The sequence below is a fragment of the Trichomycterus rosablanca genome, chromosome 4 (assembly GCF_030014385.1).
Source record: "Trichomycterus rosablanca isolate fTriRos1 chromosome 4, fTriRos1.hap1, whole genome shotgun sequence".
NCBI lineage: Eukaryota > Metazoa > Chordata > Actinopteri > Siluriformes > Trichomycteridae > Trichomycterus > Trichomycterus rosablanca.
Window position 1 is genome coordinate 32258467 of NC_085991.1, and position 26894 is coordinate 32285360.

Genomic DNA, 26894 nt, shown 5'->3' on the forward strand with positions numbered 1-26894 from the left:
TCCTTCTATTCTACATACACACCTGAGTAATCATACTTTTCTTTCATTTTTTCTAGCTTACACTGATTTCTACATTCCTAAATGCCTAAATGAACATCCCACCCCTCCAAATACATACACACTAATTCACACATACAGTTAGCATTTGTTTACACACACACACAGCACACACAGACATATATATATATATATATATATATATATATATATATATATATATATATATATATCACACACAATAACCCTGAAAATACCCCTGTACTGAAACTCTGGTTTCAGACCATTTTAACAATGACTCTTTAACTCCACACTCAGCATTTGTGACTTTCCTTGCCCATACCCTGTGATATTTATGCAACTGGACACATTTAACTTTTCTCTTTTAGTTTGAACCTTCCAGTCCTTCTTCAAACATTCAGAAACAGCTTTTTTGTTTTAATATTGTGCCCTTCCTTTCACAGCATTGCTTAATGGTCTTAGCCTTACATTTATGTTGTTTTTAACACTTTTACATTTTCGTAAAGAAAAAAAGATAGACTGTACATTTTTGGCAGACAAAGTGACATCTTGAAAATGACAAAGAGTGTCTCTTCCAACTCACTCGAATTTTGCCACTTGAGAGAACGATATATTAACAGAAACTGTCATAAAATTCCTCTCATCCACCACCTCCACTTCCCACACAAACAATCACACAGTGGCACCCAGCATCTCATCTGACTTGGCCATGATCTGATTCTGGTTGGAGTCCAAGCCAAAGAACTTGACTCGGAGGCCATCGGTGGGGTGCACAACAGGGACGGAGACCATGCGGGGGTATGTCCGTGTGGCCAGCTCAAAGCGGTTTCCTCCAGCCAACTCCACAGCCAGTAGCTTGAGGAAAAGAGTGGCCAGCTGCTTGCCCAGACATGAGCGCACACCACCTCCGAAGGGAAGGTAATGGAAGCGGCCTTCGCGGTCTTCACTTCGCTCTGCGCTAAACCGGTCAGGGTCGAAGGCTGCCACGTCTTTAAAGACGGCTGATGTGTCATGAGTGTCTCGAATGCTGTACATGACACTCCAGCCCTTAGGAATTTGTAAGCCCTGTTTAAAAAAAAGAAAGAAAGCAAGAGGAGAAAACATTGTGAGACTATAAGTTAAAACACAATTTTACTCTTACTGTTTCTTACTAAGTTAGAAATTTGGCAAAACTGGTGCTTACGTCAAGCTCAAAGGTCTGCATGGCAATGCGGTAACCCCCAGATACTGGTGCATAGAGGCGCAGCACTTCCTTAATGACACAATCCAGGTACTTGAGGGTGCAAATGCTGTCAAGTCGCAGTTCACCTTGGCACAGGCAGTCATCATGAAGCAGGCCACAGCTGTGCAGCTCCTCACGTAACTTTTCCAGAACAGCAGGGTACTTTAGTAACTGCATGACCAGAGAAGTGCTGGCACTGGCTGTGGTGGCAAAGGCAGCAAAGATCAGCTCGATGGTGGACTCCTGTAGGGCAAAGGTTATAAGGACTGAATTAGAGACAACGCATCCACATTGAAATTAATGTACTAGTAAAAATATGCCATGTTTTGGCATGTAAGAGGCTAAACTGGAACCTTTATGTCCTCACAGAAAAAAGCTTGGCTTTCCCAAAGCTTGGTGTCTGACTACTCCAGCCCTAAGGACTCTAACTATGCTTTCTTTTTCTTCTTGCTGAGGCTTGGCTGCCATCTTGCATAGGCCAGATTTTGCTTTCATTTATTTTAAAGACATGCCAGCAAGCCAGTGCTGACAGGCCTGAGGGATACGCCTGTCTGTCCCACTGTAAGAATGGGAACTCCTATGTAAAACAGTGCCTCCCAACCAGGGCGGTAACAACTACAAAAGTTCAAGTGTTAGTGTAAGGAAATGAGTTGTTGGCTATTCTTTTTGTAGGAGCCAGTGTGACATGGGATTTAGACATAGAAGGTGTACATTTGACCTTTCTTATTAAGCTCATCCGAGGGCCAGCAAAAAAGAAAGAACAAAGATTTATTGATGTGGATTTGGGAGTGGCCCAAGTGAAAGTGAAGTAAAGATGGGCAGGAGTGAGAGACTGATTTTTACAGCTTGATCACATTAGAATCAGTTTTTCAGTTTTTTTCGTAATTGGCATTAATGAGTTAAAACTGGGAGCTCTGTGCTAGCAAAAATGCTGTATTTTAATTATATAAATTAATATGCTTTAATTATAAGCAATAAGAAGAAACCCCATCTGACAATTCCTCCCTCAGACACCAGCTAATTATGTCTGTTAAGCACCCAACCAGGTAAATAGCACTGCCAAGATTTAAACTCAAGTGCTTAGGCGTTCTTAAGCTGTGCTAGCTGAGTGCTAAAACAAAGCAGTCCACAAGTGGCACACAGTGTTCCCTACAAACATTGTAACTAAATATGACAATATAAACAGAGTTAGCACATTTATATGCATGCTACATATAAAACAAAGGATTAATATAAGAGGTGTGGTTCGAACCTTAAGCTCTTGCATGTTGAGCTCTATCCCATTCTCTTTGGCGCTCTCCATAAGTACATCCAATGCATCCATATAGTCTTTTCCTTGAGTAGACAATGGTTTCTCCCTGATGGCTTTCTCTATAGCCTTCTGAAGAGTGTCTCTAGCACGAATTCCCTAAATGGACAATACATAAAAACATACAGTACTGTAGTTATAATAGGGTAATATTTAAGCCAGTGTTTTGAGGCTAAGCTGGCGTAATTTTTGCAGGATTGCATGCAGAATGAAAATGAAGATGCATTGATGTTTCAGCCACTTACCTTTCTGTAGCCACTGAAGGGCAAGTCAATGGGCAGCGAAAAAACATTGTTTACGAACTCCTGGAAGGTTTGGAAAAGGAACCTCATCTCATCGTCAGAGATGCGGAAGCCGAGAAGAACACGGATAGCCATTTGAAAGGATAGGTGCTGAGACTCGCGGTACACATTAATGGGTTCTGGGTTTGAGCTCCATAATCGTAGCGTCTCCTGAATCACCTGCTGGATTTTAGGCAAGTAGCTCTCCAAAGCTTCATGGCTGAAGACCTTGGCAAAAATCTGTCCAGAAAGAAACAAAAATTAAGTTACTATAATAAATATGAATTTAAACTATACAAACAGTCAAACTGTAGATATTCAGGCATATGTGTTGGAATCTGTGTGGCTCAGCAATTCTCATCAGTGAGTCAGACCAAAAAGATTTGAGCTCTCAAGATCAGGCACCTCTCCAGATCTCCCACTTTGACTTACAGTGTTTTAAATTATGAGCACACCCTCACAAAGACACATCACTCCGCCAGCAGTTCTGCCTTATATGCACTTCAGTAATCTTAAATAAATATACAAGCATCAGTGTATGAATGAGACATCCTGGAAGTACTTGGAGCAAGGCAGGTGTGTGGATCACCTTTTCAAAACTACACAGCCCACAATCCCACAATTCCCCTGGCCTCAGCATGACTGTGCTAAGCTCAGGAGAAATATGGGTAGAAATGTCATCTAAATATTATTCTGAGCACACAAATCAGCAGCTATAGAACAGGTTTATTTTCCTTTTAGAGTGGAACATGGAACTTTCTTATTAATTTGCAAGTTTAGACTACTTCTGAGCTCGCCTCCTCTCCATATCCATCTATTATAGTGGAGCTGGATAGACAAAGTTCCTTCTCCTTTAGCAAAGAGAGAGAGTGAGCAGGAAAGGTAAGATGCCACAGCAGTGCATTTCTAATGCGCCTTGGTCGCACGGGTTTGTTTGGTAAAATAACATCCATGTTCCCCCTTAAAACTCAGCTCTGTCAACTAACAATAGTACTTTTTATAGACCATCTCACCTCACATACTTTGGCTCTGTACAGCTTTTCCAAAGTTGTAAAGATGAAGGGGTGGAACCGGTGACAAAACCCTTGGGCCCTTCCTACGTCTCTGTTCTCAGTGTGTCTACCTATGAGAGTAATATTGTTTCTCTCCTCTCCTTAGCACCTTCATTTATTGTTCACTAGTCTTATTTCTTCTATAAAGACTTCATAATCTAGCTCTCATTTTTAGAATGAATAGCAAAAAACATCATGGATTACAGCTGACAGATAACAGTCCATGTTAGCAAGAAAAATACTTTCACAATTTCTGCGTATTGGTCATACCTGTATGTTTCAGATCATTAAACTATTATGTTAGATTATGTAAACTACTATGTTAAATAAAGATAACCCAAGTAAACACAAAATGTTTTTTGTAAATGCTAAATTAATTAATTGAAGAAAAATATTGTTCTCTGTGGAAAAAGTAATTGCCACCTTAGCAAATAAATCAACCAGTTAACCAAATTCAGTTGACAAAAATCTAAAGAAATGCAGGCCTTACTTGCTTTAGTTTAGGTCAATGTACACACCTCCACAAAAATAAATACACTGGACAAAAATGGCATCCATGGATGAGCTGCAAGGTGCAAACTATTGCTGACCAAAAAGAACACAAATGCTCCTCTTGGGATTTGCTCCAAGAGTTTTGCAATAATATTCTGTGGATGGATGAGTTAATGTTGGAATGTTGGATTTTTTTGAAGACATAGGTCCCCTCACAAATGGTGTAAAGCTAACAGCGCATTCCAACATTAGAACATAACAGTCAAACACGGTGGGGGTTGTGTGATGGTCTGGGGCTGCTTTGCTTGCACAGGACCTGGACGACTTATGATAACTAATGGAACCATGAATTTTGCTTTCTATCAGAAAATCTTAAAGGAGAATGTTCACCTATCAGTTTGTGACCTAAGGCTCAAGAGCAGTTGGGTTACGCAGCAGGACAATAATCCTGACTTGAATTCCATCAAAATGCTGTGGCAAGACCGTAAACTGGCAGTTTGTGCTCGAACATGAACAAACCCTCCAGTAAAGCTGAATTAAAACAATTCTGCAAAGAAGAGTGTGTCAGAATTCCTCCACTAGAACGCCTTTATTTGTCATATATACATATACAGATGTACAGTACAATGAAATTCTTTCTTCGCATATCCCAGCTTGTTTAAAAGCTGGGGTCAGAGCGCAGGGTCAGCCATTGTACCATGCCCCTGGAGCTGTGAGGGTTAAGGGCCTTGCTCAAGGGCCCAACTGTGGTAGCATGGCAAAGCTGGGATTCAAACTCTCAACCTTTCAGTTAATAGCTCAAAGCTCTACCCACTAGGCTACCACTGTCCCTAAGCCACTGTCATGTAATTACTGCAGGTTATCACAAATGTTTAATTTTAGTTCTTGCTGCCAAGGGTGACTCAAACAGTTAGTAGGTTTAGGGGGTAATTACTATTTTACATGCTTAATAGAGATTTTTAATAAATCTTTATATTCAATAGATTGATCATTTAAAATCTGCATTTTGTTGTTTTGATCATATATTAAAATAGTTATAAAACATGTGACAATAAAAATAGAAGAAATTGATTTTTTTTACCTAATTACTTCTTAGCCCTTTGCTAGTATGGGTATGTGAAGGTATCATGAACATGGTACTTATAATTAAACATCCATTAGCTCATATTTAGCTATGCTCTAAAGAACACGTGCAAACCATAGGCTCATATTTCAGTGGCACATTACATGCTTATTTGTGTATGGATCAGAATTAGTGTCCAAAAGGCCATTAGTTTTGCCAAAGTGAAAGTACTGTGTCTGCCATCTACTGTACAGACATAAGTAAAATACAGACTATGCAAAAGCATTCATATAACACTATACATATTGCTGTGGAACAGTCAAGCTACATCTGTGTCCTTACAGTTCTCTTATACACAGACACACACACACCCTTCTGAAACGTCCCTGCCTTAATAATTTCCATATGTCTTGAATTATACCAAACAACTCGAAGCTGCTGGTTTGAGCAGAATGTAAAGGCTTCTTTCTTCTTCTCTCTTTTTTTTTTTTTCTCACCCCTCTTTGCTTCTCCCTCACTCATACTATGCTCCATACTCCTCCCTCTCTCTCTTTCAAAACTAAAACACAATCCCTTATTCAGAAAAGAAAATCTGCAGAGAAGCTTGGAAGCTGTAGGATTAAAAGACTGCGCCCTCTACTGGCCATACTGGAACATCTCAAGATCCTTATTAAGTCTTTTTAAATACACCAAAATTAGCTTCACTGCAATAATGAATAGGTGCTGATTGATATTAGTAGCATGGAATGTTCTGTGGTTTTATATTCAGATCTTTTCAGCACACGATTGAAATTTACATTTGTCTCCATTTTTGTCCCGGTCACTACCTGTTTCTGTTTAGCAGAGCAGAGAACGCTCGGGCAAACTGTGCCAGAAGTACAATGAAAACAGGTGGAGGAGATTGTGGTCCAGAAAGTACAAGATGAAAGAGTACACTTAAATATTAAAATGTATTCTTTAAATTTTACATTTGAAGAGTTAAAACATCTTAGAAAATGACTATATGGAACTCCAAACCATAAATGTTTATTTATTTAACAGTGTATGTCAAAAGAAACTTTACTACATATATACAGTATGTATTTTTAGAAGAAGATTTTTAGATTTGTAGAAATTATTATTATATAAATAACGGCATGTAAAGCATTAATTGTTTAGTTCCACATGCCAATGACAGTCATGCACTGGGGGTATTGTTGTTTCTCCTTTATAATGTTTCTACCTTATTATGTGTTCAGCAGCTACTGCATCTATTAGTGGACAGTGGTAGCTCAGCGGTAAAGGTACTGGACAAGTAATCATGAGGTTGCTGGTTCAAGTCCGACCATTGCCAAGTTGCCAAGGTTGGGTCCCTGAGAAAGGCACTTAACCCTCAATTGTTTGTAATGCATTCAGTAATAACTGTAAGTCGCTTTGGATAAATGCCGCAAATGTAAATGTATTATTGATAAGCTTCATGGTGTGATTACTTATATAGTAATTTTATTAACCTAAACAGGTATTTATTATTCAATGGAAAAGCTTTAAAGGATGTTTAATAAATAATAAATACTGATATGCCAGTTGTTTGACCAGTTTTTATTTGCATCGTTTCTGAGCTTGTTTTCTGAAAACATAAATGTTGTGTTTTATGTGCCAAAGATAAAAAGGACCATCCAGACATCAAGACATTATCGGCAAAAAGTGAAAAAGCCAGCATGTGTAGTGATATGGAGGTGCGTTAGTGCCCACGGCATGGGTGACTTGCATATGTTTGGGATACATTGGGATGTTATATTGGGATTTTAGGAAAAAAATATGCTGACACCAAGGCAAAGTCTTGATCGAAGCATGGACATCCAAGGGTTTTTAGTAAGAAATTGCCAGGCCAGACTGTGCACCTGCTATAACAGCATGGCTGTTGTATGGTGCATCATGAAGAGGCAAAAAAGACACTGACCACCATGGACTGCTGTGCAGCTGAATGCTTGTATCAAGCAAGAATGGGCAAAACTGCAACAATAAGTATTGTCAGTTCTCAAATGAGTAAAAAGAGTAAATAATAGAAGGTAAAAACGTGATGTAATTGTTTTACACATGCCCGTGTCCCAACTATCTGTCTATCAAAAACTGCCAGAAAACAAAATTGCCAGAACTAAGCAGAGCACTGATGCCACCACAGACGGTTGTAAAGTGGGTAGCATGGCTCCAGCCTGCCACAGGCCAACAACACGATAACGTGGTCTTTGTGAGCGTGAGGGAGGCTGACTAATTAGTGATCATTAGTGGGGCTTGCATGAGGCCCCAGGCCTGCAGGATTTAGCAGACTGATTACACTCCTCTGACCCCTTAATGGGACAGGTGTGTGGGGGAAACCTGAGCCAATGCTTGCTTGAATGGGATCAGCGAAAGCAAATGAGCCTCTTTTGGCCCTGGACAAAGAGTCAGGGTACATAATAAGTAATACTTTTGATATTCTGGAAGTGGATGAGCCAGGACAGAAAGGATGAAATGTACACCTCTGTCTCCATCTGACCTACTATCTCTGTCTTTTTACTCACTGTCGTAGAAGTCCTGTTTATGTTACAGGTAGGGAAAAGTGCAACAAAAATATTTATCTAAAACAGGGGTCACATATAATACATTATTAAATCATTTTATATGGAATTTACTTTAGAAGTCCTGATATTCTCAGAAACTGTAATAATAATCCTATATATTGCTCAAACCCAGAACAGTGACTTTATCCTGCGTTAAACAAGCGTAAGATAAGTTGCTGATGTTGGTCAGGGTTTGCTTTTATGTGGCAAGTCACTACGGTTGTCTGGTGGCCATGTCTTTTTAACAAGGAGTGGTAGTACAGGGCCCTAAGTGGTGCAGTAGGAAACACATTTACCCTATAGTTCAGACCAAGTTGATTCAAACCCATTTATGCGACAAGTTGTATGTGGCTAGAAGCTGGATGCTTACTGGCCACGTTCTCATGTTGTGAGAAATAGCATTTCTTTTTATCATATTATTTATATCATATTGTTTATTTATTTATTTGGATAGCGATATTCTCAAGTGATGTAGCATGAACCACAGTCTGTAATGATGCTGCTGACTGGCTTCAGGTGTCTCAGAGAAAGCTTGTACCAGTCTTTCAGATTGGTGGCTATTGTTTAATTAAATGTATTAAAATAACATTGTCTAAACTCATAAGGAGAAGAATGATGAGTCTATATATTATTTAAGTTTTTCATTTATGCATATCAAACACTGTTAAATTATAATTAAATGCAGGTAAGAATTAAGTTATAAAGGTAGAGATGGACAGTTTCTCATGCCATAACCCTGGCTTATGGATTTTACTAGAGTCAAGAAATTAAAAGAGATTTTTTGTTGTTGTTGTTTCTTGTCACGGCTGCCAGGTTACTTTCCACTGTATTTTCAAATGCTGCTTTGTATTGTAACCATACATAGAAAGTATATGGGCACCTGTTGCTTTGCTACTTGCTAGTGCAAATGCAGTGTCTTAGATGCACAGTTACTAACTTGTATTTACACATATCTGTTCCTGGGCTCTCACACACTAGCTGTCAACACTAAAGTGCAAAAACGAAGGTTATTTACAACGCTATTTAAATGGCACCCTCTTGCAGAAGTAGGTGATTCTTGTCCATGTTCAGTTATAAAAAGTACTACACCTTTAGAAATAACTAAGGGCCTATCTTACAAGACCACGCTAGCCTTTATAGATTCTTAACTACTCTGATGTCATGTTTTTTATGAGTTTGCAATAATATACTTATAATACAAATTCTTTACAGTGCTGTAGAAAGTCATGTGTAGTGGAAGAATAGGCTGATGACTTTATTCTAACCTACATCACGTGGCTGTGCACACATCAGTGCAAAAACCTACAGTCTGTTCTTGATTAAAAGTTCTGATGAATTATCTTACCTTCCTCCTTTTGCGGTGAATGTCCCCAATGGAGTTTGCTAGGCTGTTAGGTCCCAGCAGAGTGCTGGTGCTCTGGGGCCAGTCCACGCTCACCAGGGTGTGTTCTCCCATCAGCACCTTCCGCACGTTCTCTGCTCCTGTCACTCGGATCACCGGACGTCCCAGCAGATGAGTTTTAAACACGTTACCATACTTCTGCCTTCTTGAGGCATGGAAACCTGCACCCTTTCGAAAGGAAAAGACAAAGAAGGTTAAAATATGACTGTTTATTGAAATAAATCAGTTTCTTATACTTGGAACCACAATAATAAGTTATGATATGTTATAAAAAAGTGTTAAGCAATTCCTAGTTTAACGACATGGAAGAATTTCATTGTGTATTTTCCAAGTAAATAAGCTCAATAATGTAGGGTTTATAAACAGGGTTATAAACCTAAGCCTTTCCCCTCTAATAAGATCTAGTAAGCTAGATAGTATGTAAACTAATTATACTATTATAGCATGGATGAGGTATTAGCACTGTTCCCTGTTTTAAGGAAAGGGTGTGAACCCCAAAGGATTAAACCACGCATTTGTTTCTGTTTTGTTAGGGTGCAAAGGTCCAGTTCGTGGCAGACTTTCTGTAAGTGGATTAGTTTTAGTGATTAGCAGGAAGGAGCTCTAGCTTAGCCCCCAGGACCACAGGGGAGAGCTGATTTAACATCTGTAAGTGTGTGTGCTGTGCTGGTGTGTCAGCAATGGAGTTGATGCAATATATCCTATGAACGTAGGTCCCAGGTATAAGATTTAAGCACAAAACCCCTAGTTACCTGAATCATTAATGTCAGTGTTTGGACATGTAATTAACTAAACGCATTATAACATTTAACAAAGGTTTACTTTTGATGTTTTATGGTTTTCCCCTGCTTCTTTATTATTATGGGAATAATTACTCATATAGGTATAACTTCCCTCTTAGCTCGCAGCTTTACGTCAGCCCAGTCTGTCAAATCTTGTTTGCTGTGGTCTTAACTAATAAAGTTGCAATAATTGACAAATTCAGGACTGTCATATGTCCTTTCCACCTTAATCCAAAGATACTTTATAGAGCCTAGATCTAGGAACTGTGCGGGCCACTGAACAAATGAAAACTCGCTGTCATGTTGCTGAAACCATTTAGAGGCAATGCATGCCTCGTGTCATGGTGCATTATTATACTGAAAGTGATCATCCAAGTGTGGATAAACTACAGCCACTACACTATGGTGTTATGTTGTGCAGTTCATTGATTCTTCAGTGGGTTTTAGGAGCCTAATGTAGCTAGGATAACATTCCCCACACCATTATTGTCATCACTGGCCTGAGATGTCCATACCAAACAAGCAGGCTGCGTGGACATTTCTGATCCAAATGCAAGTGGAACCTGAATGTGTTGGTCCAGTGTTGATAATTATGTACCAACCGGATTTTCTCAGACAGCATTAGCACCTTGCATGGTCTTTAGTTTATTCAGAAGCATGATGATGTTCTGTGTTCTAAGATCTGAGTTAAGAAATCACACACAATGTATGCATCTTATGTAACTTATATATAAATGCATTTATGTTTATGTTGGGTACAGTACGATGTGATAAAAGCCAAGATATGCAAGGCAAGAAAACACTCTGGTCAGAGTAAAAACTCATTACAAGGCAACACTTATAAATTTACTTATTTTACTCACATCTAGAGGCAATAAGGAGTAACCTATCCTATATGTCAGTGTACTTTTTTTAAGCAACCCACATTTTGTCCATGATTTTTACCGCTGCCCAGCAGGCAGCACAAACAATCAAAACAAAACACCAACCAAAATATACTTAAGTAATATCAATGGTGTCACTCTGACCTAAAGCCTCCACAAAGGGTGTTCAATACTTGTTCATTTTGTGTTTATGTACCTGTTAAAATTTATTATTATTATTATTATTTCTGTGACCCATTTTATTGGCTTGCAACCCACCCAAGGGTCACAACCCAGGATTTGAAAAACTCCGCTCTGTGTGAATGTTTTTGGAAGGAAACCCAAAGCTCACACAGACAGAAATGTTAAACCCAGTCCACAGGATAAAAATTACTGTGTGACACCTATGCTCTCAGCTCACTACCATGGCACCCTACATCACTGCATTGCACACTGAATATTGACAGACACAAAATTAATATCTTTGGCTTGTCATTTTGCACCCTGTTAAAATAATCATTATTCCATTTTTACATAACCGTTACACCCTCCAAGCCTCAGTATTTTGTTGGTCCTTTGGCAAGCATTTTAAAATTGTCAGTCAATGTAGGTGGTTTGTAGCCACAATGACCTAAACAATTATTACCACTTTTTAGCTGTCACTCTTTTCAGCTGTCTGGCTGAAATTCTTGAGTGATGCAATAAAAAAGCATTTCCCTATTATCTGGGAATTACAACCTAAATTTGTCAATGATGTCATAACCACCTGGGAGTGGGTAATGGAATGGCATTTCTTGTTTTCTACAATGGGGACATCTCAGGTATCTGTGAACTCACAAGTATTGTGGTGGGAACTTATACCCGCAAGTGCAGCTGTTTTAGTAGAGGCAGTGGTTAGCTTAATGTGTCCTGGAGGATGCACATGCACAGTCCTCATCCTCCTGTGTTTTCATGGAATCGAAAAGTGGGAGAAAACTGGTAATGACTTTATTCAGAGAAAAGTAGGATCAAGTCTTAACCTGTTTTACCAGCACTTTAACATGATCAGGGTTGCAGTAGGTCTGATTCATTGGGCAAAAGGCACAGGGAACACACATACACAAACACAATTTTGGCTTTTTTTAGTAGCTCCTGTTGTCTTTGGACTTGTGGAAGAAAATCCATGTGGACACAGGAAGAACATACAAACTTCACACAGAAGTGGCCCAGCTGGAATATCAAACCCAGGCCTTTCTTGCTGCGAGGCAACAGCGCTACCCACTGCACCAACTTCCCACCCCCAAGCCCCCAAACATGATGACCACTATTCTAGGGCACCCCAAACACAGACATTAGGATAAGGACCTTATAAGAATTTAAAACAGAGAAAAGCCCCATGGCAAAAGGCCAGTTAGGCTTGATTGGCACTGCCTAATCAGGGTAATGGCTAATGCTTGGTGCAGGGTGCGGCCGGAGGTAAATAATCAGCGTGCAATTAAGGCTTTCCCAGACAAAAATAGTGACATAAAGCAGAAGACAAACACAAGCCTCTGAGATTTCTGATTTACTGGTCAAAAATAAGAATACATGCTGAGTGAAATATAAACTTCCTATTTAATCCTACACAGGCAACATGTAACATGATGTACAGTTCTACTAGACAAGGCACTTTGTGTTAAGCTCTGAAGGTAAGGGACTATGACAGAGCTCTTAGTAGCAATGACCGTTGCTTTCTATAATACACAGTAATTAAGTGCAGCCCTTGGGAACTCTGCAACGCACAAAAAGACCCACTGTAAACTCACACAAACACACACACACATGTACGCGCTGATTCCACAGCAGGGAACCTGACTGGAGCTATTTGCTCTCCTTGCCCCCTCCTTTTTCACTAATGCAAGATTTGTGACCTGGTTCTCATAGCATGCTACATGGGGCTCCAGCACACAGATACTTCATTTGGGTGGATAATTTTAGCTGCACGAAGGGCTTTTTCCTGTTTGTTTGGCTGATGGAGAGTGCTGGCCTAAGTCTACTTCACCTTGGCGCACTGTCACTGAAGTGTGTGTGTTTGTACTTTAAAAAACACTATTTTTAAGAAGCGAGGGCAGCGCGAACAGTGTGGTTGGATTTCATTTAATCTTATAGAATATCTTATACATTATTATTTTATCTTATTTAAAAAGCAATGGAATACAGTACAAATGATAACCTGACTCCCAAACCTTATCTACATAATTTAAACTTTGCATACTAAGTCTAATTTCAGACAGATTCATTCTGTTTATACATTTTCAAACATACAACTTAAAGTCAGTAATTTATCAATCAATCGAGGAAGATATTGCATCTATATTTTATGCTGTTTGTGCTGTTTGGGCTGTTTTTGAAATGTTATAAATGTTATATAAACCATCCCATGTAAACCTAGCTCTGTTATCTCGGCTTGAGCGGTGCGGTAATATGTCATCAAAGTGCAAATATGAGACGAATCTGCATTTGTGTGAAATAACCGTCAGATTCACTCTGAAGCACAACATGTATCTGTGTTTATCTGGATTTTTCTCACTGTTTCACTTTTAAACTTGCGCTACAGCTCAGGGTTCTGAGAAATTGTGAGAATTAGCTTTTTATTTCAGTGTATTTATATTATATTTGTATTATTTTCAGTGTATGAGTGTCAAAAACAACCCCATTATTTTACATAAGCCTAAAATATATGCAGTTCCACGGGACCATGAAAAGCTTTAACAGGTTTCCCACACATTCTTATTGGAAAAAATACCTTAAAACTCAACGCCTTTTAAACTCAACGCCAGTCCCAAAACCAACTGACGTTGAGTTGTAAGGTGCCACTGTATAATCAAATGAAAAAGAGCTTTCTTGTTATGCCTTACACACAAACCCAAAATCCTGCCTTTTTCATTCCTGATGTTTTTCTTAATTAATATTGTTCATGTCTTGTCTAAACCTATTTTTTTCAAGTCTATTTAATAGCTTTGGTTTGCAAATAAGCCAATATTATAACCTCTGCTATAAAGGTACTGTAATTTAAAACAAAAACAACGACTTGTCTGGTGTTAGAGATTTGGAAAAAGTCTGATGGGCACTGAGGACTGAATGTTTTAGAAACTTTATAAACATGACTGAAAGTTCACCTTTGTGAATTGCTGAACCAGTGGCATGTTGGGATGTAGCAGAGTCAGAGCAGGGTTAAGCACATACAGTCTACAGGGGTGATAGTGTATGCAGTGGGGGTTAAATGGTCACCAGTCAGCTCACGTGTAGTGTTAAGTTAATGTCGTCGACAAGTTAACATATCAAGTGAGTGTGAGGGCAGGAGGTAACTCGAGCGCACCCATATTTTACACAAACACACGCACATATGCTCCCGAATTCCTCCAAAAGCAGAACCCAGAGACGCAAATGTAGCATCTTTCACCACATTGTGAGAGTTGAGATGCAGTTTAGCCTTTTGCTGACACTTAAATCCCATCAACACACTCTCCACGGTGTGTGTGTGTGTGTGTGTCTGTGTGCTCTGCGCTCAGCTGTAACAGAACGGAGAGGTTTTCAGAGAAATATCATAGGCTGGGGGACAAGGCCGTCTTTCACAAACACATACAGCATTGGAGTGCTGCCATACAAACACACACACGCCTACTTAAATAGAGAGAAACCTCATAAGGTGTGTTGCATGTTTCAGATGGGTGACAAATTAAAGTAAAAAAATCTTGTTATGGGGACCCCGGCTGCAACATAACTTTTTGGCCCAAAGTCAACAAGTCTGTATAACTTTACTTGACGAATGGGACACCATTCTTGCAAAATATGTTCATTACATTTGTAGAAATGTATTTATTTACTTTAGGTAAAGGTCACAGATGCAGGAGCAGAAATACTCCCTGAACAGGGCACAGATTCAGTGCATGGCAACACACACTTACCCTTTCTCTCGCTCATTCAGTAACACCTGTGGGCCATTTAGAGTAGCCAATCCACCTTCCATCAAAATATACAGAAGGTGGATTGGCTATTAAGTGGAAGGTGGAAGGACGCTGGATTGCCTATAACAAACCCACATGGACAAAGCAAGACCATGCAAACTTTTTACAGACAGTGAGTGGAGACAACGGTTGAATGAAGGTCCACAGGGCCTATGTTTTTGTCAAGTCAAGTTAAGTCAAATTTATTTGTATAGCGCCTTTTACAATAGCAACTATACAGAATCCAGGACCGACAGACCAAAAACCCCTGTTAAGCAAGCCAAGGATGACAGTGGCAAAGAAAAAACTTCCTTAAAATTACAGGAAGAAACCTTAAGAGGAACCAGACTCAGCAGGTGGGTGGCCTTGCAGTGCCATACCCACTCTATTGTTTTTTTTTCACAATGTCACCTGGAGAGTCAAGACTTACCAAAATCTCCCATATCTGTTTAATTGTGACTGTAAAGGACATAGCTTGTAATTGACATCAGTTTCATTCTCATCATACCATTTATTCCCCTCTTGTGCCCCTGTGGATGAGGGCATTTTTATCCTGGATGAAACCACTCCTATGAGGATAGTGATGTTTCTACATGTTTATCAGGTGATTAGTCAAAATAATCTTGTCCAGTGGTCCTGCTCAGCATCAGACATGCCACGATGCATGGTTGGATGTCAAGTGATTAACTGTATAATATGGTACACCTCTATAAAAGCATCTGCATTCTGTTTCTTCACTCATGTATTTCGGTTTTTCCCTTTATTTGTCACCTGTCTTGATTTATGCCTGCAACTGCAAGCCAACAGTAATGCAGGTTGCAGAGAGAAATATGCAGGTTGACAAGGACAAACGTACACACATTTGAAAGACTTTATTATGTAAAATGCCTAAACATGTTCCAACAGCAGAATAGTTGTTTCCTTTCAGCGAATAAAAATAGACTAGAACTGTTTTATGTCAGACATAAGACTAAATAAACCTGTTGGCGGGCAACTAAAACCAGGAGCCAAGAATAAATAAATTAATTAATGAAAATGTGAGAGCAATGTTAATATAAGAAGAAAGATTAGACAGACAACAGACAATACAAATATGGCTGCACAATACGTGCATCTGAGTAAGACGCTTGTTTGGAAATAGCAGATGCAACATGGAGGCAAAGTGGCTGGGGTGTGGCAGCACATGACATTTGGCTAGAAGGTGAGAAATGTCCGCCCCCTTCTCGCGAAGGCACCGGAGCACAGACGTGCAGAGAAAGAACAAGAAAAAAAGAAAAGGAAAACCCCAAAAGGGCGACTGACGCACGAAAGTGCCACACACCCTGGAAAAGCAATGAGGTAATAATTTGTAGCTTACTCCCTCTCTTACTCAAATACACACTGTTCTACACTTGCCATTTATTAGTGCATTTAGCAATGGGCAGTAATATTCAGAATACAATTTACGAATACAAAAATAAAGCATTTGTGTTTCTTTGTGTGACGCCCTGAGATGGGTGGCTAGCTGCTGGCATCGCCCCTTCTTAGATTGCAGAACTGCCCCTGTCTATAATCTGAGTATTTTTATTTACGGGATTAAGGTTTGGCGATATGTGCGGTGCCACCTAAAAACAATATGCACATGGCACAACCAGCTCATACCACAATATGCTCATATCAGCACAACACACACTAACACACCACCATCATCAGTGTCACTGCAGTGCTGAGAATGATCCACCACCCAAATAATACCTGCCCTGTGGGGTCCTGACCATTGAAGAACAGGGTGAAAGCAGGTTGAAAAAGTATGTAGAGAAACAGATGGACTACAGTCAGTAATTGTAAAGGTAAAAAGTGCTTCTATATGATAAGTGGAGCTGATAAAATAGACAGTGAGTGTAGAAACAAAGAGATGGTTTTAATGTTATGGCTGATCAGTGTATACAGAGATGCAAGTTAAATGCTTCACCATAGGTGTACTGCATGATAAAAATAGGCAATCAACATTCTGTAAAACTATGAAGCATGTATAAAATGCTGAGCCTGCACAGTTGACCTCAACTTTGAGAAAAAAAAGGTGGTCTTTAATGGAGGTACAGATGGCAGGAGCTTCAGTCACAAAGACTCGTCTACCCACAGTAAAACAGGACCAGTGACGTTTTATCTATGGGGGGATTTTGCTTGCATGGTATAGCCACTTGGGGTCAATGTGGGGTGGGGTTGGGAGTGTCAAAATTCATACAAACTTTTTTAGACTGTTGAAACACCTCTATATCAATAGGCATGAAGAGTAGCTGAAAGGTTTTATTACTATAAAAATGATGTAAAATCATAATTTACATGATCCCGATCATCAATACACTTTATGATGGCACCTTACTAAGACAGTTGTTTGGAGGGGAAGGGTGTTTGTTTTTTCATTTTTTATAGTCACCTGTCTGTAAATGCACAGTTGTAGTTGTCAAGACCATGCAGTATCAAGCCAGTTGTTAAAAAAAGTTGAATGTTCTGCACTAGTGCTGAATCAGCCCAAAAGTCCATCTTTCAATACCAAAAAGAAATGATTCTTTCTGGGAGTGAGTTGGGTCAAGGGAATACGTGATGAACATTGATTAAGAGCATGATGTGAGTGGGCTTTGGTGAAAAGGAAAATTAATCTCATGGCCTGAGTAAAGGTTTTGTTCTTTTGTTTCAGTCTCATAACCCACATGTATTTAGTCTGTCAAACTTATTTATGTGGAAAGCTTAAACCCCACTTCTCTCAAAGGATTGAGGGGTTAGTAACGGTGGTAAAGAGAAGAAATGAGAAAACGGCCAGATTGAAAATTTGTTTGGAAAGAGAAATGAATAAGATGGATAGATGGAAGAACAAACAGGGATGGACTATGCAGTACTGGATACTGAAATTGTACCAAAGACCAGATGTGTGTGAGTTCATGTGTGTGTACGTGTCTTCAAAACACAGACAGCGTCTGTTCTGTTCTAATCTGGACTGGTGGTGAAGAGGTTAACCCGCCATGCTCAATAGTCTCTTTTAGGTTTGAAAAGAAATTTATCAGATATTTTACAAGAGGAGCAATAAAGGGAACTACTTTTTTCCACTGGACCCGTCACACACTGTGCAGCCTAAAAGACAAACTAAAAATACAAATTTTTGTGTAAATTGGACACAGCTCGAGTCTCCTGCTCCATAAATGTAGCCTTTGTGTGGCAGTGGAAATGTTATACAAATGACCCCTTTATTACAACCACAAAAACTCTTTTAATTATATTTATTCAGATCAGCATGGGGTGACCCAAACATAAGGCTGCTTGGTGAAAGGGGATTGGGGAGGAGATTTTTTTTTTGTATGCTGTTTGAAGCACCTCAGAAAGACAGACGGAAAGGGTCACATAGGAAAATGAAGGAACGGAGGACAAAGCAAGGGATTTTAAAAGAACTTAATCCCTGTTTAGATTGGCACTTGTGTAGGGTGCCAAGAAATTGCCAAGCATTTTTTCTCACCTTTCATAAGTGTGCTCATCTGATTCTTAAATTCCGATCTCTCCACCCAAATGCATGTATTATTTTATTTATTTATTGATAAGGATTTTAACGTCATGTTTTAAACACTTTGGTTACATTCAGGGCAGAAACGGTAGCTACTCAGTACAGTGAATTAATCAGTTCACAAGTTTAATGTCAAACACAGTCAAAGACAATTTTGTATCTCCAATTCACCTCATCTGCATGTCTTTGGACTGTGGGAGAAAACCGGAGCTCCCAGAGGAAACCCACACAGACATGGGGAGAACATGCAGACAGAAAGGACCCGGATGCATGTATGATTTTAAATGGCTAGATCAGTATTTAGTGATGGATTGCTTCATGCAGGCTTGGGTAGAAAGGATTTAACATGCCATTTGTAAAAAGTGGGTTGAACTTGTCATGTTTTGTTCACTTAATCACATGAAACATGAATACAAATGTGAATGGGGGTGAAAGGACATAACAATCCATGTTTAAAAGAGTGTGAATTAGCATACTTGTCAAAAATCCACATGTAAAAAGTAAAGTGTCTAAAAACATGTGAATATTACAATGGTGTTAATATGAGAACGATGTTTTTCACATCTGAACTTGATTACATGACTTTTATTTTAGGAAATGCACTCCACTATTTGTTAGTGTAACTTACAGAGGTGGTTCCAAGGGATGGGACAACTGTCAAAGTGTCATTTAGAGTTTATGAAGTTATAGAGTATTAATCATGAATCAATGTGCAGTTTAACCTTATTGCTGGAAGTACCTCATTTTATAATGGTGCGTCTGGCAACCCTGGCTGTTTCACTGTATGACAACCTGCCACTCTACTAACTCAGTTTGATGGTTGTAGATATGAGCTTCAAAAGTTACACAATTAATGTTGGTGAGGTCCAAAAACCAATTTTTGAAGCATTCATCCTGCCAGCTGTAGCAGTAGTGTTCATTTTAAGTCACTGGTGTCATATTTGGTGCGAGATTTGCATCACGGATTGATGTCCACAACCATAGGCCCTAACAGAATGCATTGAATGTGTATTGACTCTGACTTGCCGTCTTTTTCATTTTCTTTTCAAAATGTTAATGTATTTCAAGAACTTGAGTTCTATTACTTTCCAACCCTGGCTGAATGTTTCAAAATGTAAGGGTTGGGGAAGTTATTCATGCAAACCTGCACTTCACTATGATATATCCATGTACTAAAATAGTCTACTGGAATCTCTTTGCATTGGAAAGCCTCCGTTGTGGTATTTGAGGGAAACCGAGAGAAAAGCAGATATACAAGAAAAAAGAGATTAGATGAAGGGGATAAAGGAGGGAGAAGTGGAGCATTCATTATTCTTCCATCCATCACCCCAAAAGAGTCTGTGCACCCGACTGCCAAAGCGGGTGCAGGGGTAGGCCAAGGGCTAAAAAAAAAAGCGTGGATCATACTGTAATGGAAATATGATACAGGGGACTTGCCTGCAGAGCTGTATGCAGGCTGATCCATAACTGTTAGAAATCACCAAAAAGCTCTGAACAGGCACATTAATTGAGTCTAAAGCTGGCTGAACAAGGACCCAGCTAGGAGAATGGGCTCCCCTTTGACCTGGAAACACTATGTAGAAAGAGATTACGGTTGTTCTGAGCACTGTGAGCGTTCACCCCAGGACCTCTTTTATTCTTACTCTTACCCTCCCTCAGCAGCTCTAGCTGTTGCTGCCAAGCCCCTTGCCACTGGCGTCTTTCTTGCCAAGAAGACAAGACAAGAAGCGGTTTGAAAAGTTGGTGCGTTCCAGGGGTGAAGAAGGGGTCCCACTGCAGAGATGCCACTCACTGTTTCATGCCCAGTAATCCTGGTTGATCAGGAAAGGGGGAGTAAAAAGGGATGGGCTAATAGACTAAGTATCACTCTTTCTGTGGTAAAACTGAATAAATGAGGAGTGATTATTATTAAAAGTATTTCTCAGGAATGACGATCAGGCCTCAGGCCTTGTGCCCTTTCTCCCAGCAGGGGGGCTGAGAGCCAGGAGACTATATCAAGAACTGCTTTGTGCCCCCAAACACAAGCTGGGTCAGAGTTTAGGAGATCTGAGCTGGGTAATTGGCATTAAAGACTCATTGCTGGTGCCCGCTAGGTGACCTGTGCTGGATGGCCTGTAGAGTATGTTGCAGCTCTCTCATGTATAATGCCACAGATTGTGCTCATTATTCTGATTACAATACAAGTGTTATTCAAGGCATGATTTAGTAATATCCACCTACCAATAATCTACCAATAATCTGGCACAAGGTTTATTATGATGTTTCTTTTAATTATTTTTTAAATGTATTCAGGGATTAAAGGATTAAAATAATTTTTTTCTGATTTATTTACTTTATTTTCATTAACAGCTTCATTCTGGTCAGGCTTGTGGTCACTTCAGCACCACCTGGAACCACTGGGATACACTCAGGACAGGTCTGCAATCTATCACACACAAATGTTCACTAAGTCATGTCATGGGTTAATTTCATATATTTGTTCTAATGACAGAGGAGGAGCATTAAGGAGGGGGCGCATGTCAACGTTTATCATTTTCTTTACCTTGCCTAGACAATGATTGCTTACTATGATGTTTCTTTAGAGTTGTCATGGTGCTAGAGTCCTGTTATCCTGTTATCCATAATTGTGATCATAGTAACATACATTAGTGCATAGTTTTTAGAGCATAAATTAGAACTATGATTAAGTTGTATACAATCCCACCCTCTCACAGTGGCTGCCATTTAGAAATATTCATTTCGGTGGGCATAACATAAAGGGTTTAACTGTGATGATTTTAATTCTAATACAGCGTACAAACTGAGGACGTTAGGGTGGCACAGCGGTAAAACATGCTATGTAGCAGAATGTCAGCTCTGCTACTGGCAGGCCGGTAACCAGTACAGACAGTGATTGGCTTGTCCAAGTGTGGAATGTCATAACTGCTGCAATAACGACCTCTGCTGGCTGATTGATGGTGCCTGCACAGTAAGACATGGGATAATGTAGATCAGTGTGTGACTCTCTGTGCCTGATACAGATCTCCATATGAACCTGCCTCGTACAGGTAAAAGAAGCAGTAGGTGACTGCAGACGTGTCCGAGCGGGCATGTGTTAGTTATGGCCCTTCAAGTCTTGTTCGTGTTTCATGATAACAATGGTGGTGTCCCTTAAAGACCTGTCAGGTTCTCAGAGACCTGGCTTGATGAGTTTACTCTGGAGGAACTCAAGCAGAATGTCCAGCCCAGAGTCCTGACCTCAACTCCCTTGAACACCTTGGACTCATCCAACATCTTGTGGAAAGCAATCCCGAATGAATGGATGCTGTTGTAGCCCCAAAGAAAAGTGGACATATTCACATACGTTTGGATGTATAGGGTACATCTAATGTGTTTGTGTTATATAAATCAGAAGACTTAGCTGTGCTGAGAAAAAAAAACAGGTAACACACTATAGAGTCAGTATGTGTGTGTGTGTCTGTCTCTGTGAGTGTGTGTGTGTGTGTGTGTGTGTGTGTGTGTGTGTGTGTGTGTGTGTAAAAGATTCCTCAACATTGTATTGTGCGGCACCTACTTGGTTGTGCTGCCTCTAATATAAATATGTAAAGGTACCACATGTGGTCAAGTGTAATAGACGTAATATGAATGTGAATGCATTATGCAATCGTACTACTAGTATTATTCTAATGGTGTTTTAAAAATAGCAGCGTTGAACCACAGTAGGTGAAGTGTGTCTTGTGTGAAAAGCCTGATGGTCTTGCATGTGTTTAAACTGTATGAAAATATGTCTGCAGTCCCAGGTACACAGACATGAGATTAAAAATCTAATCAAAATACACTCTTCTAAAAAGTGGCAATTGTTTGGCATCAGTGGAAAATCCTAACATGTACTGACTTATATATAAATATAGCATTGAGAGTCAGAATGGTTGTGCTTTTTTGCACAGATGCTGCCAAGATTGGAGAGTTTACTCGCAGAAAATCTGATCTGTGTTTAAACTAAGCACACTCCAACTAGTACCAAAGTGCAGTAAGCATCTTTTTGTGAAATGATTTAATTATGATTTACTTTAGTAATAAACTCCTGAAAATATGTTAGTGCCGTTATGCATCGATTAGCAACATCTAACACCTAAAAGAACGTTCTTCATTAATTTATTCATTTATAGTTAGAAGTGATTTCATGCTTGATAAATTATAATAAGCAAATGGTTTTATGGGAAGCATCATACTTTTAACTTACCGTGAATTATAACTGTATTAACTTTCCATATAGCACTCAAAGATATGGATCAACAAGCGTGCAGCTGGCAGAGTAGGTGCTGCACATCAACATGAAGCCTTAAAACCTGAGCTGATTCTTTTCTTTAGTCACTATTTAAAAACAAAAAGTTTTGCATGTTCTACCCATGTCTGTGCGGATTTTCTCTGGTTGCTCTGTTTTCCTTCCACCTCTCAGATAATGGCAACTCTAAATTGTGCTAGGTGTGATGAGTGAATGTGAAAGTGTAATGTCCTGCAACAGACTGCACTTTTCCCAGGGTTTTAAGTGGTCCAGGACCCATCATGACTCTGACCAGAACAAAGGGTTAACAAAAAATTATGAATAAATGATGTCACAAACAAAGAGGTTGGCTTGGGCTGCACAAAGCCTCCAAAACCTGCAACTGCATTCCCAGATGAAAATTGTTCCACATTGATTACTTGCCCATGTCCATAAGTACCGTGTGTGCCACAACATTGCACTTACTTTGGCAGAAACTTGGCAGGTTTTTCAGTTGCAAACAATGGACATCATTCTTCGCTGTAAGCTTGGACTTTCAATATAGCATTGCACATATACTGAGTCAATGTTTTTGTATGAATCTGCTAATTTTGTGAAGTTTTACGCACAGGAATCCAATGTGTGTTTGAAATGCACATATTCCAAATATTGAGAAAGCCTCTAAAACGTATTACAATTTATAATCTGTTAATACATTCCATTAAGCCTTTTCCTTGTGCTTTATATTCATTGTTCACCATTACTTACCATTATTTTGGAATAAGGAGCGCTTGTAGGGTTTTTTTTTTTAAGAGCAAAGAAATTGACCCAAAACTTAACTAGGCACTGACTTTATTTATAGCACTCAGAAACTGAATCGGGCTGCTTGCTTTCTGACACAATGCTGCCAAGTTTAGAGAGAATTGCGCAATAGGGTTCTGACCTATTGGAAATACAGAAACTCCAAATATTACTACAGTGCAGCATTAATTTAATAACAGCTAAAAGATACACACTTCATGTATTGTTCCATTATACTGTACTTTCATAAGTTGTCACGTAGAATAAGCGGGGCGAGTGCGCATGTGCCGCGATGTGCGCATTTTCTTAAGGGAAAACCTTCTCATAACTTTTTAAGAGGCAGGCAGTGGATCTTAAGATTTACTGTTGGCTCTGAATTAAAACACAGCCCTAAGAGAGACTGAGACAGACCGCTTGCGCTTTTTAGCACAGAAGCTGCCAAGTTTGGAGAGTTTTACGCGCATTGATTCTGATCTGATAAAAGTACGCACAGTCCAAATATTACTACAGCGCAACAAAGATTTGAAAGCTATTATAGATTTACAGCTTGTTCATTCCAGGTTTTTACTGCAGCTGTTTTGTCAGGCTGTACATTCATTTCTTGACAGCCAGATAAGTAGTACAAGTGCGCCTGTACCGCGTAGCATATACTTAGTCAAGAAATGTCTTTAAAGTTTTTTTTCTTCAGATGAAAACAATAGACCTAAAGATTTTAAATAAACACTGACTTCATTGATGGTTTTTTAAATTAAGTATGGCTTTTGTATGGGAGCTGAATGTTTGGAGAGTTATAATATGCAACGTTATGTGAACGTTGTTCATAAAGTTTTATTCCTTACGTGCTGGTTTTACATGTACTTTCTTGCCCGGCAATAGATTTAACATATAGGCACTTACTTAAAATGTAGCAGAGTTTATGTGCAGGCAATCGGTTCCGTTTGAAGTATGTTCGCTCCAGATATTACACATAGTACTCGAGCTCTAGGTCGGGCTGCTTATGCTTTTTGGCTCAGATGCTGCCAAGTTTTGAGAGTTTTACGCACAGGGAATTAGATCTCGGTTGATGGTAAGCACCCTCCAAATGTTACAGTTCAGAGCATCTTAAACCACAGGGAATACATCATAATCATGGATCATCATGTTCACGATCCCTTGTATGTGTCTTTTTATTATGCTTTTATTTGGACCCAAAGTTTTACCCCTATCTATACACAGCGCTCAGTGACGGTTTGAGATTTTTACGCACATTGAAGCTAACAAATGTTTCTAACTATTTTTAAAACCTATTCAGAATAAACGGTTTCCAGTTGAATCGTTTCATTATGCTCAATCTGTATTACTTGCCAGTCGGAATACGTGGCCCGTATACCGCAAATATTAGCAGAAAAGTCCTGGTTTTCTTTTTTTTCGGTAGCACACAATGGATCTACAGCTTTACCGTATGCTCTAATGTGCGCTTATTTTCCAGCGGTCTTGGGCAGCTGGCCATGACTGGAGAACACCCAGCTGCACTCACCAGGAAACGTGGCACTTGCCCGCGTTCCTCCACTACAGTAGCACAGAGAGGCACTACGGCAACTCATTACTCAACACATCATCTCCTTTCATTTAGGTGAAACCAAGTAATGAGTACCACCCGGGAGCTCAAATACGCAAGAGGGAACCGACGCTACTTCTTACCTACAACTCGTGAGCAGAGTAATTGATTGGAATTCTACCAATGTTTATCGTGTTTACTCTGCTTTACGCAATGAGATCTGGCATGCATCGATAATTTAACACCAATTGGTCAGAACTGCACTTTTTTTCTACAAGTAAATTCCACGTGGAGCGACTCTACACTATAGAAGAGTACCAGAACAAACTCTGCCAGGTAGCGAGGACGTCTCTATACGTAATTATGCTTAACACACAGCGTGCACTCGAGCACTGGTATTTCGGGGCATCCCTCACAGCCCACAGCTAGAGATTTGTCCTCTCAAACTAAAACAGCATTTGCTATAAATAGCAAGCTGTTATAATGTGTTTCTCAATCCTCGTCTTGGAATACACCTAGCCTGCGCAATTTAGTGTTTTTCCTCTTCAAACACACCCAATTCAAGCTTGTTAATAAGCTGTTGAGTTGAATCAGGTGTGTTGGAAACAGGGTAACCACTAAAATGTAGAGCAGGGGTACTCCAGGAGGAGGATTTACAAACGCTGCTATAATGTATTATAATGATTATTCCAAGCACATGATGGAGCGCTCGTTCTGAGCACAAAAAAATCTGAAACTGAAAAATAGAAAGTGACAGAAGTTTGGCATGAGTGGAAGAAACTAAATGGATTTAAATGTTTCTGCTCAGACCGACTCAGGCTGTCTGTGCTTTCTGTACAGATCTCCAGTTTTGAAGAGTTTTACGCGTGTACTTTAGACGAATTATAGATAGATTTGTATAATTAGATTTATTGATACTGTTGGCAGTATACTTACTGCAGATAATTGATGCACATATGTCTGATACATATTAATAAAATTACGATTTAAATACCATTGTTGTGGATTTTTTTTGCGTAAAACAGCGGATGCCAGTTTTGGAGACTCTTAAGCGCCTAATGTAAATTATAGATGTTTGTACGATGGCATGATATTGTTGGCAGTAGAATCATCATACATCACACTCATTAGTATATTAATAGAATAATGCAAATGTTCATTGTTATATATTTTTACACAGATAGTACCAGGTTTAGAAAGTCTTATGTGCGTAATAACCAAATACTCAATAAAACATGTATTATAAGATGCCAGAATGTTATTTGGCAGGAGATTCACCATAGATTATCATTAGTGGTTAATACACAGATATCTGATACAAATTGTAAAGGTGCTGTAATGCAAGAAAACAATGCAGAAGTTGAGAAGTCCTATAGAGGTGTGGTGGCCGGTGAGCACGGAGCGCACGTTGCTCTTGGACATATAAGTAAAAATATAAACCAGAAAAAAATCGCGCTTACCTGGAGGACCCAGTGGCACGTCTCGCCGATGATGGGAAAGCCCATGGAGCCCTTTGGCATAGGTAGCTTGCAGTTCTTGTCGCGGGTGGCGGTCCAGCGGAGCTGCCAGAGCTGCTGAGAGACTGCGAGCAGTAGCGCTAATGAAGCCAAGCACGCAGCCAGCGTGGCCAGCGCAGACACCAGGTCCAAACTCTCGAACAGCATTGCAACTGCAAGCAGCTGGGTTCCAACGCTACTCAAACTGATTTCAGCCTTTTTATAGGATGGAACAAGCACGCCGATTTGAACTGATA

General features: G+C 39.6%; 1 protein-coding gene across 1 annotated transcript; it reads right to left on the reverse strand.

The window, feature by feature from the left end:
- Positions 1 to 240: 240 nt before the first annotated feature.
- On the reverse strand, positions 241 to 26894 carry LOC134311567 (cytochrome P450 26B1). The gene is made up of 6 exons (XM_062993201.1): positions 26602 to 26894; positions 9362 to 9586; positions 2795 to 3070; positions 2493 to 2648; positions 1202 to 1483; positions 241 to 1083 (listed from the first exon to the last, which is right to left on the reverse strand). Exons 1-6 carry the CDS (start codon positions 26803 to 26805, stop codon positions 691 to 693), a joined length of 1536 nt encoding a protein of 511 aa, XP_062849271.1. The 5' UTR covers positions 26806 to 26894; the 3' UTR covers positions 241 to 690.

Bases quoted from the DNA above. Each gene is read 5' to 3' on its own strand.
- LOC134311567 (XM_062993201.1), bottom strand. From the start codon at position 26,805: ATGCTGTTCGAGAGTTTGGACCTGGTGTCTGCGCTGGCCACGCTGGCT. The intron at 9,587-26,601 runs GTAAGCGCGATT...TCCTTTCGAAAG, and splicing joins CGTGCCACTGGGTCCTCCAG to GGTGCAGGTTTCCATGCCTC. The intron at 1,084-1,201 runs GTAAGCACCAGT...TTTTTTAAACAG, and splicing joins TGCAGACCTTTGAGCTTGAC to GGCTTACAAATTCCTAAGGG.